Source organism: Synchiropus splendidus, chromosome 3 (genome assembly GCF_027744825.2).
Source record: "Synchiropus splendidus isolate RoL2022-P1 chromosome 3, RoL_Sspl_1.0, whole genome shotgun sequence".
Classification (NCBI taxonomy): domain Eukaryota; kingdom Metazoa; phylum Chordata; class Actinopteri; order Syngnathiformes; family Callionymidae; genus Synchiropus; species Synchiropus splendidus.
In genome coordinates this window covers 24,140,706-24,160,687 of record NC_071336.1, presented here as the reverse complement: position 1 = coordinate 24,160,687, position 19,982 = coordinate 24,140,706, and the positions used below count along the sequence as shown (strand labels likewise).

Here is a 19,982-nt window from a genome sequence, read left to right as displayed (position 1 = left end):
ACAACAAAAAAGGTAGAGAATTACAGACCCTCTTTCATCACTCAGGTCACCACAGTCGTCGTGTCCATCACAGCGGTGGAGGTAGAGAATGCAGCGCCCTCCGGCGCACATGAACTCCCCTTTGTCACACACAACTCCACAGTCTGAGAAACATAATATACATGTTTTACACACCCACAAAGCATTTAATCACATTGTGAAAGGATACCTTGTTCATCTGAACTGTCTGCAAAGCCACAGTCAAGCCGACCATCGCAAACACGAGAGGCACGGAGGCATTTTCCATTTGCACACTGAAACTCCCCTGGTGGACAGAGGGGCACCAAGGTCGTGGGTCCACAGAACTCCTCATCTGACTGGTCTGTACAGTCCGCGCGTCCATCACATCGTTGAGTTATGTCTAAACACTGTCCGCTGCAGAAGAAATGACTCCATGATACTAGCACATACTGACCAGTCTGTTTTCAAGTTCACCACCACGTTGTAAAGTTGAGTTTTACCTCTGTGAGTTGGTGCAACGGAATTGATCAGGAGAACATGTGAAAGGGCAAATCTCATCTGAGCCATCGCCGCAGTCATCTTCGTTGTCGCACACCCACTGGGAGGGGATGCAGCGTCCTCCATCACAGGAGAACTCCGAGTCCAGACAGGGAGGATTCGGTGGGGGGCAGGCCTCTCCCTCACATTTCCACAAGCCGTTTTCACAAGAACTGAACACAAAAATCTCCATTAAAATGCCTTATAATAACCTTCTTTATTTAACTGAGGTGCTGAGAATGACAATGAGCTGACCAGTTCTGGCAGTGTTGAGTGACTTTGGTTCCAGGTGGAAACATAGATCCATCCCACTCACAAGGACACTCAGTCGAAGGGAGACAGCTGTCACCTACAGAGCAAAGAGCATCTTCTGGTTAGCAATGGTCTTAGTTCTGCAGGATGAAGTTTGAACTCTGATTCTGCCCTTTCAAACAAGTGGCACTTGGAATAAAAATATAGATAGCTCTTGCAACCATAACATTGAGCTTTTCAAGAAAAAACAAATGGATGGCTAAATACTTGAGAAGAGTCCGTGCAAAACCCCCTCTGCAAAATTTAGCCCAGAGGTCATGCACCTAACACTGTTACCTGAATTTCAGGACAACCTTTGGTAAAGAAAACTAGGGGAAATGTAATACACCCTTCCTTATACAAGATGAGACACTCCATAACATTCTGCATATAAAGTCACAAGGTTTTAGCATTACCATGTCGGACAGTGCCTTCAGGACAGAAACAACCTTCCACACAGGACAGGACGTCGCACTGGGAATGTGGACTTGACTGGACACTGGGACAAGACGGAGAACAAGCAGGTCCACAGGGACGATACACCAGACCATTCTCACACTGCAGAGCTGAACATAGTAAAAGGCAGAGACATAAGTGACAGCTCGGTAACGTTGCAACTATCAGAGCCGCCCGGGTGTCTGCTGACAAACGTACGACAAAGTTCCTGGGACCTCCAGTGGATGTAGACTCCCCTGCGATTACATTCCTCAGCATAGGAAGCAACGGCGGTGCAGAGACACTCGCAGTCTCCACCTGAGTCACACCTGAAGACAGTGATCATGTTTTGTGTTGCATTTGATGAAGAGAAACAGAAAGGCCAGACTGGAATACAGATATGTACCCTATTAAAAACATCAAACACAGAGCTACTCTAAAGAATATTTGTATTGTCATATGTAATCTCAGTTTTATTCATCCTTCTGACCCACTGATGCTTGTTGTGTCACTCACCCACAGGCGTCAAAGACACACCACTCATAGTATTGCTGAAACGGCACCTCATGGTGACACATGGAAAACAATTCCTGGGTCAAGACAGCGCATCTCTTCCTGGCCCATGTCACTCGGTGAGGATTGAGCTGCATAAAACACATATTAAATATTCATTCCATGATCAAAATGTATTGCATACATATGTAAACGTACAGCGCAGGGGTCCCGGAGGTCCTGGTCCGACACATCGGGACAAGAGGGGCTGAGCTTCCAGGAATTCCCAAACAGTTCTGGTGTGGACTCCACTATTCCTTGCCGTGTGGTGAAGTCGTTCTCCGTGTCGCCATCAAAGTTACCACACAAGCCTCCCACTCGACCGCGCAAATGTGCCGCCAGACGCACATAGACCCGCATACCTGCCAGCAAAATTAAGAAGTCAGCATTCATCAAAAAAGCTTATTGTTGTATGTGCGTGCATGAGCGCTCTACCTCCGTCCCACAGCAGGGTGACACCAAATTTTGAAGAGAGCGACACAAACAAGCCCACCTTCTCCAGAGTGAGACCACTGCCACTGTATGACTTGGGTAAGGTGACAGGCATCCCATTAACAGTCACAGCTTTACCTAAAACGTAAGAGAAAGAACTTTGTTTCAGGGTAAAAAAAAGAAATCGCTGGCAGAAACGTTCTGGTGATTGAACAGGGCCTCCAGATGGCCCTCTCTGCTCTCTAATCATCAATATGCGTAGTTACTTGGAAAGACTGCCATCTAATGGCTCATAAACATGAGGTCACTGTTTTATGAAACCTCTTCAGCATCATGCTAGTTATTTTAAGCAGCGTAACGTAACACGTATTTGGCCATGACTGCAGCTCTAATTAAGCTAATGTGACTTCAACTAAGACCAGGTCGTCGAAAACACCCTCTCACCACGCAGCAGATGGATGACAGTGTTCCCCAGGCTAAGTGTCACAGACTTGGTGCAGGTCACTCCAGTGCTCCCGCAGGGCACGTTTTCAGCTGTGACACTGAACAACCCACTGGTCTCCCTGGCCAGGACATACTGGCAGTCGCCCAGAAAAGAGAAGGCTCGTCCATCAAAGGTCACATAGTGTGGGTCGCCGGTGGCCACACATATGCCTGCACACACCAACTGGGTGCAGTGCCAGAGACGCTCTTTACACACACTGAAAGCACAGCATGGTAAAGGTCAAGAGATTTTGCTGTTAAAGAGGAGTCATGGCAGGTGTTCACTGACCATGTGTTACAGTCTTTAGTGATGGTGTCGTTGCTGTAGTAGACACGTCCATTATGATGACACGGACACTCTTCTGGTGGAACACAGCGATCTCCCTACAGCAGTGAACGGACAATGTGTGAATAAACACAATGTATGAATAAACACATCAGGGTGATGAGTGACAGGACACTGAAACCCACCAGTAGCACAGTTCCAGGTGGGCAGACACACCCAGACAGCGGTTCTCTACAACTTGACAGACTGGACCCTTGCTGCTGGGCAGGCTCCAAACTGGAGCAAGTCAGCAAACAAGAGCGGGGAGAGTAGACCAGAGAACCGGGGCACTGGTTGACATCGCAGCGCTTCTGAGTGCAGTTAAACACTCCTCTTTCACAAACGCTAGAAGCAAGTCGTAAGTGGAGGAAATTCAATTTAGCAATCAGTTGAATAATATTATTCCACAACTGTTTTTTTTTTGGCTTTAACAATGCAAAATTATGACATGGGTCGTCAGTGTGGTGAAGAGATGCAATGAAATCAACCTATCCTGTAAGACAAACAGGAACATAGAGTGACTTCATCAGAACTCTTTCACCACAGGAGGCACAAACATGAGCGCGACATTAAGAAAACAATCACGTGTTCTCAGCTGCAATAGCATTGAAACTAATAAAGATTAGTGAGCATGTCGTAACTACTTTAATGTAAACACGACGTCAGAGTAAAGACTAGCACCTCATAAAAAAATTGAATTAATTGGAGGTTTTATAATATAACTACATTTTAGTATTTGATACCAGGATCATCTCATTCGAGTTGAATCTCTACACATGAGATTAAACACCAGGTGGGAATGCAGCAAGTGCACAGAACATTGTTGTGCTTCTATCTTGCAGCCTTTTAAAACTTAAATGGCACATCTATCAGGGCGATCTCATTTAGTCTCCTTCATCGAGCATGTTTTGGTTATGACATCACTTTGTGCAATGTGGTCGTGGTGGAATTCGGGAAATTAAAAAATGTTCCCAGCTGAATATTTTTCTCAGAGATAAATTTTTTTTCTGATTAATTATTCACAATGAATGACTCAAAGCCAAGCCCTAGTCAAAATATTTTCTGCTGTTGTTTATCAACCAAATTAAACTCCTACAGGACACAAACAGCACTTTATCAAGTGCGTCCAGTCATCCTTCACAGAGCAAACATAACTTCATTTAACTTCCTGAGGAAAAAAACTCTCTCCCACTCACCAGGTGTTACATTTATCACGAATGATCGAACCGGGCGGATGTATCTTGTCCTCTTGCATACACGGACACATAGTGATGGGGACACACTGACCCTGGTTGTCCAGCACTAGTCCTGGAGGACATTGGCACCCCGGCACGCAAAGTGTTCCCTCTCCACCATCACAACTCCATCCCTGCTGAAGGTCTGCACATGAGCTTCCACAAGCTCGACCGCACTCCTGGTGCACCTGACCCCCAGAACACTTGACCGCTGAAGGGGTAACAGAAGTGGAAAAGCAAGATAACCATTTAGTCTACAACTAAATCTGAATACCGATAGTACACTATTTATTCATATTACTTACGACAGAAGGCGTCGTTGCGCCACTGGATGGTAACACCCTCCTGGGCACATTGCCGAGCATAGGCAGTCAGGACTGCGCAGTGACAGTCTCTCTGGGTTGCACAGCTACACACCTCAGATAGACAGAGGCGGAAATATGGCTCCCGCTCCACCACGTCATGACAAGCCTGGAACATAACCAGAAAATAAAGTGTACGAAGAGAACAAAGGAGAAAACATTTTGTCACAAGAGACTTAAACGATCACGAACCTTAAATACTATATTGTGTATGGCGGAGCACAAGGCATCAGCGTACTGTCTCCTCTGTGTGTACGTGGCACAGGGGTCAGTGGGCACGCCTGATGGCAGATGGCAATGCTCTGTGGTGAACTTCTTGGCAAAGGAAGTGACACTGTTCTCCACATCTCCCTCTGGAGTCATGAAATCATCATGCTGGTTCCAGGTGAGCGTCCCGCACAAGCCCCGAACCTTGAAGACAAAACAAATGGAGCTTTATTTTGGAGCAAGAAAAAACACTAGATTGCCTTACCTTATTTGCAAAGTGAGGCTGCAACGTGATCAGAATCAGAGGACCATCGAGGTGCCAGAGCAGCTGGGCCCCAAACGTCTGAACCATGAGAAAAGAAGAGGAGGCCCTTCGTACGATCAGATCTCCAGTCACGACAGGTAGCTGTTTCCTCTGACCATTAAGCATCACAATGCCTGGAAGAAGCAAATCACAGCAATTGCATAGCAAAAGTGAGTCACTACATTGCTACTAAAACAACAAAACAGAATGACATTTTAAACTTCTGAGGGCATTACTATAAAACATATTTGCTCATGCGGAACTCTTTTTTATTGCCGAATGTGACAGTCTTCTTTTGTGATGTTTGTACCCCAGGACGAATTCAGCTAATGCAATTTCTCACCGGTGTCGGTGACGGTAACAGAGGTGCGAAGAGCTGTGACAGACATCTCCCTCAGACAGCCCAGTGCTCCTGCACCAGCTTGTCCATTTACTGCACACTCGCCACTCCTCACACTCACCACCAGCTTTCTGTCAACAAAATCCTTAAAAAATACAGGGCTTCATCAATACAAATGTAATTTAAGACCAAAACACAAATGGTCCTTTTTATCACATAAAATAAGAGTCTCAAACTTACCAAACAAAACTTGAAATGACGTAATCTTCGTGACATGTATCTAGTTTTTGGTGCACTTTAAATCAGCTAACTAAGCGTATTTAAAGATCTAGCAGGTACAGTGACTTGACTGACTCCAGTGAGACAAGCTGAAACATGGCCACCTACTGCAGCATATATAGACCATCGAAGGACATGGAGAAGGATTTTCAATAAGAGATCGACAGCAGGTCTAAATGAGCTCTTTAAAGTGTTGTCATGGTCGGTGTGAGTGACTGCATGTCTGTTACCTCCACAGCAGTGAAGGGGCAGTTCCCTCCTTTCAGGAAGTATCTCTTCTTATCAAAGGTGGTGACCTGCACTGCTCCCATGAGGCTACACTGGGCAGCGCACTTTTCCTTTGTACACTGCCACTGACCTGCTCTGCAGACACTTGGATTGGGAGAACATACGAGAAAGGTCTTCAATTGAGATGACACAGATTTGCTGACTGAAGTGCACAAGTCCTCACCAGGTGTTGCACCGCTGCTGTATCTTGTCGCCTGACTGGTAGGTGCGTCTGCGGTGGAAACACGGACACTCGTCTCTTTTGAGACAAAGTCCTTGGTGAAGGTAAAGTCCTGGAAGACACTCGCAGCCCCCCACACACTCCTCTCTGCATCGGCCCACCATGGCAGAAGACCCAAAGGAATATGGCGAGGCACAGCTGGGAGGACATGAGGACACACAGTCCGAAAACACTTGGCCTTTGGGACAAACACGACCTAGCCAGTGGAATGCATAAGACATGGTGAGAAATCAAAGGCACCATATTATTTAAGTTTAAATCACTAATATCAAGAGGGTTTTTTTTCTAGTACCACACAGTGAATCTGTCCTCCAAATCAGGATGACATGCTCTTGCGCACACTCTCGGGCATAGCTCGCCATTGTGTCACACACTGCTGCCTCCCTTTCTTTGGATGGAAGGCTGCAAAATAGGTACAAGCAGGTGTCGATGTATGCGGTCGGATCCAACTGAAAAAAAAGACGTCAAATGAAAGTGATAAATAACCATATTCATCCAGGTGAAAAACATCGTCAAGAAGGCAATATTTGTCCTCAATTAACTCATCACAAAGAAGAAGTTTCGGGGGTCATCATCTTACATTGGAGTCATGACACATTTGCAGACACAACAAAAAAGTTGTATCTGACCTGTTGGTGGCACTGAGAAAAGGGTTGTTCTTGCAGCCGGTGGCATATAGTTTCAGCCTGTCTGCGCAAGTTTGGGTCTCCGGCGGCATTGCAGCTGTGGCCCAGTTCAGCGGCATCACTACAGCCCTGAAGGACGGTGATGCATCACAATCATGCCAAGCTGACAGACAGACGGACATACACTACCTGATTCTGATGGTCCGGAACCTTCCATGAATTGCCAAAGCTGGCGGCATATTGTGACACTCTGCCCCCCATTGTAGTGAAATCATCTTCAATAAAGAGGGTAAAAGGACAGACATGATAAGAATCAATCATCAGTTCAGAGTACCATGTGGATTCATCAATAAATTGCAACCCATATATATATATATATATATATATATATATATATATATATATATATATATATATATATATATATATATATATATATATATATATAGATGTGTATAATAACTCAGTTAGTGTTTGGTTGTAATGTTTGATGATCTTCATGGGCAAAAAGAGTGAATAATGAAACTCACCCTCTCCATTGTTGTTGTAGACTCCACATAGCCCCCTAGTGGCTGACAGGTGCTCAGCCGTGACCGTTAGATAAACAGTGTTGACGCGGTCAAACTTAACCCGCACTCCTAGGCCACTTTCGACAAACACAAAGTCACCGAGCCAGTGGACACTGACCCCTGCACACAGATACAACATGAACTGAGTGTTGGCATTTTACTATGGAGGAGGACTGTGGATGTGATGATACTTTTCATCATCATCACATCAGAATCACTCAATGAAATTATGTTTGCAAACCATTTTGAAAGAGAGATTCTCCATTTGCGACTGCCATGTTGTTGAGGGTTAGATTCCCATGGAGAATGGACACTAAATCTAGACCCATCATCATCCTCAGAGCCTGAAAAGACAGGCAAATTCAACACAAAATTGTAATTGCTGGAACTCTGACTGGTTTCAGTACCTTGCTGCAGTCCCCTCTGCCGTCGCACACTGTGCTGATGTAGACCGCCCAGGTTCCATCTGTAGACGCCGCCAACAGGTAAGTGCAGCTGCCCTGGAAGTGGAAGTGCTTCTTGTCGAAAGTGCGATAGTGAGTTCCACCCCAGGACATGCAGGAGGCGGAACTCTGTGGGATCCTCATGCTCCGCAGAAGACCGCCACGCACAAAAGGTGAAGACTGTGCATCTGAGAAGATCCGAGGAGGGCAAGAGAGTAAGTGTGTCATGTTTGCTAAAGAAAAAATAACTGTCATGTACTCTCACGTGAGCCAGCTAATCGACAATCAATAAACAAAGTACTCATTCAACATTTGAATTCAATGCCTTATATTCTTAATCATATCTGTGCCTGCCCATTTGAGTACCTGGAAGAAGTGTGTATGTGCAAGACAGGCAGGTCATGTCCGAGGCATTCCTCCAGCTCAGGCCCCATAAAGTGTTGCAGCACTGCTCCATACTCATTAGGGAGGAGTTGTGGACTCCTGGGAATTCCTCACAGCTCCAGGTGGAGAAGCACTGACCTCGCGATCCGACTCCTGCACGAATCAAACACATGCGACACGTAAACAGAATGGACGATCGAGAACAATCGAAAAGCAGTGTTACCTGTGGGCATTTCTGTGAAACAATAACAATTATTGGATTGACATGAATGATTGACGTTTGTACCCTCAGTGCAGCGTGGTCCACTCCAGCCCACGCAGCAGGACCTCACTGTCTTGTTCACCGTCTGGATCTCCATCTCAGGGGGTCTATAGTACAAGTAGGGGATGAGAGGGCAATAGTGATGGAAGTTTTCCCAGGCATTTCAAAAGTACAGCCCATTTCATAAATTTCACAGATTGTGTTTTTCAAATATTTATACGTGTCCATACTAGGGCAAATACTTTTGTGATTGTTCATGTCAGTTTGAGATGAATAATAAGGTTCTCCCCAGTGGTTGGTATGCTGCGATTTCAGCTGTTAACATGTAGTGAAGTGTGACGCAATGTCAGTACACCCTCCCCATCAGTCAAACTGGTCTCCACCTTTTAAGGTAGACCGGCAGTGTGCAAACCGATACTCAAGGGCCACACACCAGACTGACAGTCAACTGACTCCAGTCTTCAGACACCTGATGTGAAGCTGTGTGGGCTACTTGGGTTGGAACAAAAACCTGCATCCACAGTGGCCCTTTATTAGTTTGGATTCCCCTGAGGTAGACTGTTCAGGCAGACCGTGAATGATATAGATATAGAACAATACGCCCCTCGACCCCTGAATACACTTTTCGTTTTGAAGATCTTTATGACAAAAACTCTTAATGATCCAGTTCATCAACACTGCATTTAAAGTGCATTTATGTATCGTATAAAAATGACGGCCAGTCAATTGGACTCCCCACCAACGCAGCAATTACGCAGGCAGGTGGAGTCTCAAATAATTTACCATATAAAGTGGCATTTATGAGGAAACCGATTTATAGGATAGTGTTAAGGTTGCTAAATATTAGCAGGTCTAGATAACACAGTAAAAATTGGTTTTCTATATCACAGTGTAGAATCAGAAAGCTAGGATCACTCACTTGAAGAGTAGACATGATGCCTTAAGACCCTGTTGTTTGTAATACAACGCTATGCCGTCGTCTCCTCCGTGCCTCACTCTCATCCCGTCCACGTCGAGCCTCCAGCCCTGGGTGTTGTACTGGTACACCTGAGAGCAGCTGACCTCCAGCTGGAGACGAGGGGACAAGACTTGCTCCAGCTTCTCTTCCACTGTGTGTTCACACCAGTGACTGCAGGATTTGGGAAGAAGTTCATGATAACTTTTGGTACTCATTCAAACTCATATTAACTAAACTCAATGATATAGTCAATCTAGCTCCGTAGGCAGTTTTGATTCAAAAATGAACATACCTCATTCCCATCACTGTGTTCAGTCCAAGCAGGGTCAACAGAAGAGTCTCCATGGTCAGACTTGCCAGAAAAGAAATTCTAAAATCCTGTTGGGAGTCACCAATTCAAATCAAGTAAGATGTTATTAAAGAAGGATGACAACACTGTATTACTAAGAAAACACAGATTAAAGTTTAATAATGGGGAAAACACTTACCTAGAAAGTGCTTGTGAAAATATATTCCGATTTAAATAGCTTTCCTGACTGCGGTTATTAGTCCAACAATCTGTGATCCGTTTCTGATCATGTGATACTATTGAGCGAAGCCCTTCAATCCTGCTTTTAAATGCGGGGGTTGACTCGCAGGATGTACAGTAGCATCTGAACCTGCTGCCATTGGGTACCAGCACCATGGCCACAGCTGGGAAGGCAGGAATTGGATGGCGGACAAGACGGAAACCTGTTCTCACCTCCCAGTGGCAGACGTCACAGTATGTGTGGGGGGTGCCGACAGGAGGTGGAGGAATCTCAACCCTCGAATAAAGAGATGTTTGTCAAAGCCTAATCCTGTAAAGAGGGATGTTTCGGGAAGGATGATGTGGACATTGATTCAATGAAGCATGTCAATAGACGTGTGGTCTAAAGGCTTTAACACTTACCAATATCCACAGCCCGACCTGGTGACCCCAGAGCACAGAGGCTCAAACACAGCTGTCACCCTCTAAACCGAGTCAAGAGGTTGGGAACGTGAAGGGCTGCGCTTTGAACCTGGGCGGTCTACAGCTTTGATAATCTAAGGATCTACATTTCCTCCAACACATTCACAGACATTGTCTGACCTGATGGAGATAACTTCGACCGTATCAGGACTCAGACTGTATGACTTACTCCCAGCCAACCACCCTCATGAGCGAGTACTCTATTGTCACATGCAGTCCAGGGACTTTTGAAGACTAATATTCCTGCTATTATTGACCCACCGCACCTCCCAGACTACTTTTCCAGGGTGACCCTGCTTCTCATCTTCTTTAAATTGTATTGGTGTGAAGGAAAAGAGAAGAGGGGGATCCTTACTAAAAGTGAGGTTCACTTGAAATGCACCCGGACTCATTGCTTCACTCACTCCCTGCTCATTTTAGGACCACTTTCAAAATCCACTGTTTGTTTTTGAAGCCATTCATGGCCTTGCTCCCTTTTATTTATCAGAGATTTTAATGGCTCAGGATTCTGGCAGTGTACCAATGGCCAAGTATAAACAGTGGACCGACCTTTGGCGGCTGCTCTCGGTATAGTGAACAAGTTGACATTGGCACTAAAAATCTCACTTTTTTATATTGCCTTTTACTGATACCTAGTGCCATAACAGTTAACCTAAACACCTTGAGGACTGTTGTATTGTAGTTTATTGCATGCTATATGTCATTTCCACTGTTTATTATGATTAATTATTGAGCAGTATGATTAGAACTAGGGTCAGGTGGGACTCAAAGTCTTCCGGCTATTTATCAATTATTGTCAGATGGCTTCGATCAGTAAAGGTGCGTTTGGGGAAAACAACTCGGCATCACTCGGCTTCACTATGAACCACTTCTGAGTGTGTCAACTTTGCAGCCTACAATGATTACTACTTTATATTTATCACCATTAATTGATTCTAGTCATAACTTATATTAGAAGTTAGAATTCCTCATGAAAGATACTAGAATTCAAAAAGCAAGTTGTGTTTCCACAAGTGTTCAATTGTGAACTGGACAAACTGTTAACTTTACAGGTACAGTATCCATACACTATTAACTCGGGATGCTTCCTCAGCAGCAGGCTGCAGACTTTCGGAATGATAAGAAACAATTATTAATTTCACAGAGCTAGATGAGCAGCCTTTCTCAGGTGTCGTTTACATGAAGACAGAAATGGAAACAACCTTTTTGGAGTCAAGTGCTGCATTTGTTAGCCACCTGAATCTGAAACTTTTGAAAACACTTTCATAAATGCAATGCTCTCTGTCTCGGAGTCCCACTACAGATTGTAAATATTTCACGGACATAGCACAGTCTCCAGAGATTCAACTGTGACACCTCACATCGAATTAAATGTTTTTCAGATGTCCTTTTAACAGAATAATTGCTGCATTCTGCATTCTGGTTTTTCTACTTTGCCACCTTGAAGATGTATATAAAAACATGTCTGAATTAAAATTATTTGAAGTTCATTTTTTCACATCATGTACTCAGAAGGTCTCATCAGTTTGATTACAAATTCATTATCAATCCATGTGATCGGTATCGGTGATCGCCACTCTGGCTGATCGGTATCAGTGATCGGCAGCTAAAATCCCGATACTACTATTAAGTTTATGTCATAAAAAAGGCTAACCCATGGCTAGAGTTGGTCTGCAATGTTTGTTCTAGTTATAATGAAGAACATGTTTGAATAATATTGGGGTGTACGGTGCATTATATTTTAGAGTATGTTAGCTTTGTTAGCATTAGCCTGATATATAGTAGCTAACTTAATAACCACAAATCATTTTAGACATTAAAAGCACATTATAAAATAAAACTGATGTATATACGGGACTGTGTACATTGACAGAGCTGACATCACTCTTTCAAAGAGACCAGGGTGGTTAGATAGCAGTTAACAAATGGGGCAATATAAATATTCATTTCCTTCCCAGTCATAGAAGGTGACACGTTTCGTATTTGGCAGATTCCGTGTTCCCATCTGTCCATTCAATATGTGAGTTTATTGCCCACCACCAACCAGTACTGCATCATACAGGCTGGCTTTGGGGTCATTTTCCCATTGTTTTATTCTGCCTTTAATAGTTATCACTTCAATTTATTTAAGTCTTATTTGAAATACTGTGTGCTGGTAATGTGAAAACAAAACGTGCCCATCTCTACCAATCACACACCATCAAAAAGAGCAGTCTTCATAAAATAAACTTTATCGCAAAGTCATACAGTGCATGTATCTAAACTCAGAACACTAACATGTTTTTTCAACAATGGCATTAGTTTCTGAAGCACCAGAACTCAAGCGGCTTTTGGAGTATTGATAATTCAGTCTGTTGTTCACAACAAACTTCACCTTTTATCGAGTTTGCCTCGTTCCATTTCTGCACCACAATATAAATATTAGCTCAGCAGGGTTTCGAGACAACAAGCCTTTTCACTAGGGACAACAAGCCTTTTCACTTGTCACACACTGAAATATATAAAAACTGTCCTTTGATGAATAAAATGTGTTTTTAACTGACTTGTATGAAAATAAAGTTGCGACCTGAACTAATTTAACTAGAATGGTGCATTGTCTTCGCAGAAGTTTGCTTAAAAACTCTGAGGTGGAAATGTGTCTTTCACCTCATTATATCTCAAATAGTTCACTCATCAATCTGCTGTTTTATATCTTTATCTGTCTATTTCATTGGTGCTACTTTTTCAGTGAACAAATGCAACACTATTTGAAGAGGAAGTTTTTGTCCAAGCAAACAGTTATCTTCACAGCCTCCTTTTGAATATCAAGTTTATGGCACTTGACTTTTAGACCTGGAAACTATCCACTGTGCTAGTTAAATTGCCAACATAGAAGCGAGCCTGCAATTTCACTCATGTTTACAACAGACTTGGCCAATCACTGGGGAGGGGATGAAGGACTAAAAGCCACAGATTGATTCACGCGACTTGTGAAAAAAAAGAGAAGTTCAACGCAGCATGGCGCACACAGGTAAAATGATTTTATGATTGTATGCTTTTGTCCCTGATAATTTGGTTTTGCAATAGTTTGTTTTAAGAAAAGTGTGTGGATATGTAAAGGGAAGACTTCTTCTTTCTTCTTAGTTAGTTTTGTCCTCTTTGCCTTAAAAGCCCGTCACATTTAAGGCACTTTTTATTCTTCTTGTAAGTACTTCATATTACAATCGCTGGGGTGAAAGTGAGTGGTTAATGTTTCCCATATTTGTGAACGCTGCATATACAGTATAAATATAAAGTAAGCCAAGCTCTTCTTTTGATACTCCAAAAGGCTAGTCAGCTTTATCTGTGATTATTCTTTAAATCTAGAATGACTTGGAAAAAATATTTTGCTTAAGTTACAGATGTATGACTATTTTTTCCCACTGAACCACAGGCATGTGGCTTCCCTGCCTTCTGCTACTGATGGGCATCGCTGGTTGTGGTGGTTCCAGAGCTCGGGAGTGGGCCCATCATGGCGCCCCCATGTTTGCCGACCTCACGGTTCGTGAGATGAAAGCCGTTCGCGCGTACCTTCACAGCATTCCGGAACTTGGATTGACCAATGCAGCAAGCAAAACTCTTAAGAAAAACAGCATCATCTTGATCGAGCTCCAAGTTCCAAAGAAACATGAGGCCCTGAGAGCTTTGGACCGAGGTCAAGCGAAACCACAGCGACTAGCACGAGTAGTTATTCAGTTTGGGAATGAGGAACCACCTCGAATTACTGAATACATTGTTGGGCCTCTTCCCAACCCAACATTCCATAATATCCATCGGTATAAAGGAGACAAAACTATCAAGTTTGATTCACGACCAATTAGTTCGGCTGAGTATCATCATATTACGGCAATCCTTCAAAAAATCACAACTACAGCGCACAAGCTTTTGTTTGAGAGCACAGGAGGATTTTCCTTCACAAACTGTACTGACCGCTGCCTGACGTTCTCAGACATCGCCCCGCGAGGGCTTGGCCCAGGCGAAAGGAGAAGTTGGATCATGTTGCAAAAGTTTGTGGAAGGATATTTTATCCACCCCGTTGGTTTTGAGGTACTCATCAATCACCAAGACCTGGACCCAGAAAAGTGGTACGTTGAGAAGGTGTGGTACAACAGTGTGTACTACAACAACGTAGAGGAGCTTGTGGAGAAGTATGAACTTGGGGTTGTGGAAAAATCCATCCTACCAGAACATGACGACAGTGATCTTTTCTCCACCTACATTCCACGTGGGCACAGCAACACCCCAACAAACATCCACGGGCCGAAGCTTGTGGAGCCCGCAGGGCCTCGCTACCACATTGATGGCAACTTTGTAGAGTATGCAGGATGGTCTTTTGCCTACCGAGTCCGCTCCTCAGCTGGACTACAAGTCTTTGATGTCCGCTTCAATGGTGAACGGATTGCCTATGAGATTAGCCTACAAGAAGCGATAGCCTTCTATGCTGGGGACACACCTGCTGCTATGCAAACCAAGTACATCGATGCAGGCTGGCTCATGGGTGCCTCAAGTTTTGAACTAGCGCCAGGAATCGACTGTCCAGAAATCGCCACTTTTGTCGACCTGTACCACCATTATGACACGGACAAACCCATCCGTTTCAAGAATGCCCTCTGCATATTTGAGATGAACACTGCAATGCCTCTGAGAAGACATTTCAACTCAGATTTCAGTGGGGGATACAACTTCTTCGGAGGTCTGGAAAACACAGTGCTGGTGCTGCGGACAACATCTACGGTGTACAACTATGATTACATCTGGGATTTTCTATTCTACCAGAATGGGGTGATGGAAGTAAAGGTTAGCGCCACTGGATATATCCATGCCACTTTTTTCACTCCGAACGGAATACAATATGGAAGCAAGGTCTACGACTATGTGTTGGGTAACCTGCATACACACCTGATTCATTATAAAGTGGATCTAGATATCATTGGTAAGCACTCTCTCTACTTATTGTCATCAGCTGGTTGCTAAGACACAGCTACATAGGAGATAGTTTGAGACGCTTCTATCTTCTTCAGAATCAACAACGTCAAGGAAATGTGTTTTTCAGTGTTAAGGAAATCGGACCAAAGACAAAAAGTATAGTTTATTTTACTGGCATTTACAACATGTTTTCCAAATGATTTTCAACGAACGTTGGTGATAAGGTAGATTACAGACACCAGACATAGAGATAAGGGACTGAACTTTGATCTGCCATAAATGCCAAAGCTGCAGACACTCAGTAATCCAAAAAATGTTTCCTCAACAATCATTATATCTAATATAATTTCAATGTTTCTTGTGCTGCCTCACAGGTCGGGACAATAGCTTTCAGTCAATGGATCTGAAGTACGTCAACTTCACGAATCCCTGGAGCCCTGAACATTTCGTCGTCCAGTCGAAAATGAGTTGGACTGAGCACAAAACAGAACGGTCTGCTGCTTTCCGCTTTGATAAAAAGTTCCCTCGCTACGTGCACTTTTATAATCCCAACGAGAAGAATAAGTGGGGACATCAAAGGGGATATCGTATTCAGCTCAACTCACACGCTGATAGTGTTCTTCCAAGGGGATGGAAAGAAGAAAATGGAATAAATTGGTCAAGGTAACTCACAGACACTCATCATAAGAGAGAAGAAGTTACCACTACTTCAGTTAAAGCTTGAGTATGATTTGTAGATTCTGTGTTGAGCATTTGAATGGGCTGAGAGAATGATAATTAGTCTATAGACATAATATCTCTGCTATGAATGAATCTGTTTGCTGGGCAATTTGATTCTCTCACAGATATCGTCTGGCTGTGACTCGTCATAAAGATAGTGAAGGCTCCAGCAGCAGTATCTACACACAGAATGACCCCTGGGAACCCGTTGTGTCATTTGAGGACTACATACGCAACAATGAAGACATAGTTAATAAGGTAATCTATAATATATGGTTACATTTACTCAGCTCACTTCCAGTAAGGCAGGTAAGGGACACTTTCCATTTCACAAGATTTTAATTCAGCTGGTTGTCAGTCAGAGTGTTTGCTTTGACTCACACCAAAGAGTCTGCCCTTAACACAGTGACTCACGATGAAGGCAAGCTTGCTCACTGCATGATGAATCCAAATCTGTTTGTCTACTAGGACCTGGTTGCCTGGGTTACTGTCGGCTTCCTCCATGTACCTCACTCTGAAGACATCCCTAACACTGCCACCCCTGGAAATGCTGTGGGCTTCTTCCTGAGACCGTTTAATTTCTTTAATGAGGACCCTTCACTGGCATCCAAGAGCACCGTCATAGTGCGGCCGGACAACGACGGTAACCCCAAGATTCAGAGATGGACCCCCGAAGTTGTAGGTCACTGTGTAACAGACAAGCCATTCGCATATAATGGCAAATATGTTGGTGTGTAAGTGTGGCATCTGAAGCAGAACATGGAATCAAAAGGTAATAATGTAGACTAGAACATCACATGAACCAAAGCTGTGAAGTGACCAAAGTTTGACATAATTATTTTCAACTATTAAATTGAAGTCACCTGGTGATCTTTCTTCATGTCTTACTGATTGAAATGTTCTGGTTTTGCTTCATTTCCTTTTGAAAATTTGCTGACAATGGAGATTACATTTTATTGGATACTGCACAATGCTTCACTCAGTGTGACTGAACTACCTGCATGAGTCATCGCTTGCTAAAAAAAAATTTTAAAAAAGGTAACAATGACTTGATGGTTCACCATTTCTGAAATCAGATTGACCTTTTCCTGTTATCTTCCTTACGCATTACTTCATTACGCTGTTCCACAGCTTATCTGGGCTTTGACCTTATCGGTGCAACGTCTAGGGAAACAAAGTACCATAAATTACTGAGATCTTTTGCTCATTTGACCTACTTAAAGGGATTGAAGTGGTGGACAGCTTCGAAAAAATACAACTATATAACTTTTGTTTCACATTGATATTTAAAGCTTGAGTGAATTGGGTTTACCATATGCAAGAGAGGTCCGTACCCGAGTTCAGGGAGGAAGCAGGGGGTTGCACCACCCCTTTCCACTGGTCTCCTTTCCACTGGTACCTTCTTACTGCAAATGTAATGTAATATGCCAATCTTGAAGTGAAAAAAACAGGACGCAACATGAGTGGTTGTCTTAAATCACTCCAACGCCCCTCACCTCCCCAGACCCCAAATAATGCTGCCAGCACACATACACCCTGGTGAAAACACAAAACAATCACAAGCATGTAACAGAAAACCAAAATTACATCTGAAAGGTCGGTCAACATTTCCCCTCCCACTGCCACAAGAATGTATATAATTCATCATTACAGAATATTATGCATGTTGATTGAAATAAATAATAAAATCTGAGGGCATGCAACCATGCAAGTACGCAACATGGTTTTTGATGCCTGATGCCAGAGGGAATGACCGCTTGTAGATTAACCGCAACATCAGCACAAGAGTATTTTAAGAAGCCAAAATTTGCAGGTAAGCAGGACGCAGGAGTCTCAATCGTACTTTTTATGATTCTGTACATAAGTCACCACAGGTTGCATGGCAGATAACACTGCAAGTCTTCAAAACTAGCTGAATGAAGCCCTGCCCATTCTTAATGGTGGAAAGATCTGACCATTTTTTTTAAATGAGTGTACTATTGAGTGCAGATATATTGAGACAACTCTCTTCAGAAAGACTACTTTAGATCTTATTCAATGGCCAAAAGAGCAATGGATTTATTGGGTCATTCATCTATCCATTCATTTCTTCAGCTCATCTAAGGCTGGATCATTGGGGCAGCTGAAAGGAAAGAGGCCTGGACTCCCCAGAAACTTCCTTCAGCCTTGGGTAGTTGTTATTTTTTAAATACCCAAGTGCTCCTTGGTCAACCACGTAACCGAAATACACATTTTCTGCCAGACTCTTGGAATGACCCAGGGATCATGTGAGGATGTCTCCTGCCCCCCTCCCAAGAGAGTTGTGTTCTAATGAGACGAGGCAACTGACCTTCGTAAAAGTGCGAGGAATAGCTAGAGTTGGAAGAAGTGACTCATTTCTTTATTACCGAAATGTATCACTGATAAGACAGGCGCAGTTCAATGACTTGTCAGTTGGCAAGTTATGGCACAAATTACAAAGTAACAAAATGATGCTGCAGACTTCTCTATTGGATTATAATGTGGATTTCATTTATTAGCATGGACATCTTTAGATAGCTTGTCCTCCGCTTCACACAGCATTCCTTTTCCTTTAGTTTACACAGTTCATTTTAAATAAATGAATTTGTTCCAAGCCCTACGGTGTCAGTTCAGTGTTGTCTTCTAAAGGCTCAGGGATTCTAACTACTGCCAGAAGAAGATGCTTACCATCCAAAGAGTCAGTGAAACTTTTCAGAGTGTGGGCGTTCAGCATGCCGGGTGAAGTTTTAAAATACCCCAAAATAATAAAATGAGTACATGTTTTGTACTTCACAAGACCTCTGGAACCGGAGAATGGCTTGAAGCTGAAAACAAAAAAGAGGATGACAGCAGACACTATGTACACAACTCAGGCTGCCATGATTCGTAAATCTGCCTCACTGTATACTCGCATTCAGTCAACACAGCAACAGTTGTGACTCAGACACATTTACTTGTGAATTACAATTCATGTTCACTGTTAAATCTGAATAGCACAGCTATTCCCCCCATGAATGCAACTTGGCCTTTACCAAAGTACAAAGCATCAGGATCAGTACATTTGGAACTTTATATAATGGATGTGATTTAGAGAAAATCGACAGGGTGGAGGAGCAGAACATGTGGGACTCACTCAGGAATGTTCTCATTAAAGCCTCGAGCAGCAGGCGGGAAGTACCACATCGTTCCTATCTCACTTGAAAGTAGCTGAGAGGTGTGCCATGGTACACTCATGTGCTAGCTCGAGGTCACCTGAAAGGAAGGTCAGAAATAATTATATTTAAAGGTCAGAAACTGCTTGATGACTATTACTAATTTGTAAAATGAAAAAGTGGTCTCTGTAAGATCTCGACACCGTCTTGACCACAAAACTGTGTAACACAATAGTTCCACACATGGCAGAGCCTCATACACCTTACACAGCAGAAAGGGACTATTAAGATGCTCAAAAAGGAAAGACATTTAAAATAATCAAGAGATAATCAAATCTAGCCAGAACTTCCATACATGAATTTACCACTTTTTTTGTCATGTTTTGTTTACATAAATACCATAAAACCATGGATAATGAGTATTATGGTCTCACAGTAATCGACTGTGATGTTTAATGTTGCAATATGTAACAGCTTTTACACAAATAAACTCCTGGAGCAAACAGTCATTTAAACTACTTCTGGACTTGACAGAACTCAGATTCCAAATGTAACTACCATTTGTAAAACAAAATGAAGAAAATAAGATATACAGTGACACACACACACAAAAACTTTAAAAAATTATTAACTATACTGTGGG

The 19,982-nt window shown here is 43.2% G+C and overlaps 2 protein-coding genes across 2 annotated transcripts in view; one reads left to right on the top strand and one right to left on the bottom strand.

The window, feature by feature from the left end:
• Nucleotides 1–19,982, bottom strand: part of sspo (SCO-spondin) — a 68,914-nt gene that overhangs the window by 45,575 nt on the left and 3,357 nt on the right. The window contains exons 2-32 of the mRNA XM_053859576.1: nt 19,321–19,439; nt 18,876–19,012; nt 9,825–9,910; nt 9,494–9,703; nt 8,599–8,681; nt 8,295–8,465; nt 7,893–8,116; nt 7,727–7,829; nt 7,447–7,605; nt 7,106–7,191; nt 6,920–7,045; nt 6,583–6,739; nt 6,234–6,486; nt 6,013–6,154; nt 5,507–5,648; nt 5,125–5,297; nt 4,845–5,063; nt 4,596–4,761; nt 4,252–4,501; nt 3,202–3,400; nt 3,020–3,114; nt 2,692–2,948; nt 2,251–2,385; nt 1,975–2,177; nt 1,780–1,907; nt 1,483–1,592; nt 1,245–1,394; nt 793–886; nt 501–710; nt 209–414; nt 29–143 (exon numbers count right to left, since the gene is read on the bottom strand). Coding sequence (XP_053715551.1) covers nt 29–143; nt 209–414; nt 501–710; nt 793–886; nt 1,245–1,394; nt 1,483–1,592; nt 1,780–1,907; nt 1,975–2,177; nt 2,251–2,385; nt 2,692–2,948; nt 3,020–3,114; nt 3,202–3,400; nt 4,252–4,501; nt 4,596–4,761; nt 4,845–5,063; nt 5,125–5,297; nt 5,507–5,648; nt 6,013–6,154; nt 6,234–6,486; nt 6,583–6,739; nt 6,920–7,045; nt 7,106–7,191; nt 7,447–7,605; nt 7,727–7,829; nt 7,893–8,116; nt 8,295–8,465; nt 8,599–8,681; nt 9,494–9,703; nt 9,825–9,910; nt 18,876–18,878 — 4,655 coding nt within the window. The 5' untranslated portion in view covers nt 18,879–19,012; nt 19,321–19,439. The remainder of the gene's footprint in view (nt 1–28; nt 144–208; nt 415–500; nt 711–792; nt 887–1,244; nt 1,395–1,482; nt 1,593–1,779; nt 1,908–1,974; nt 2,178–2,250; nt 2,386–2,691; nt 2,949–3,019; nt 3,115–3,201; nt 3,401–4,251; nt 4,502–4,595; nt 4,762–4,844; nt 5,064–5,124; nt 5,298–5,506; nt 5,649–6,012; nt 6,155–6,233; nt 6,487–6,582; nt 6,740–6,919; nt 7,046–7,105; nt 7,192–7,446; nt 7,606–7,726; nt 7,830–7,892; nt 8,117–8,294; nt 8,466–8,598; nt 8,682–9,493; nt 9,704–9,824; nt 9,911–18,875; nt 19,013–19,320; nt 19,440–19,982) is intronic.
• Nucleotides 13,374–17,055, top strand: aoc1 (amine oxidase copper containing 1). Its single transcript, XM_053859577.1, has 5 exons — nt 13,374–13,533; nt 13,936–15,474; nt 15,842–16,130; nt 16,313–16,445; nt 16,656–17,055. The coding sequence occupies exons 1-5, from the start codon at nt 13,521–13,523 to the stop codon at nt 16,923–16,925; spliced, it is 2,244 nt and encodes a 747-aa protein (XP_053715552.1). The 5' UTR covers nt 13,374–13,520; the 3' UTR covers nt 16,926–17,055.

Coding starts and splice junctions, on each gene's coding strand:
- aoc1 (XM_053859577.1), top strand. Junction 15,475..15,841: donor AGTGGATCTAGATATCATTG/GTAAGCACTCTC, acceptor GCTGCCTCACAG/GTCGGGACAATAGCTTTCAG. Junction 16,446..16,655: donor ATGAAGACATAGTTAATAAG/GTAATCTATAAT, acceptor TTTGTCTACTAG/GACCTGGTTGCCTGGGTTAC.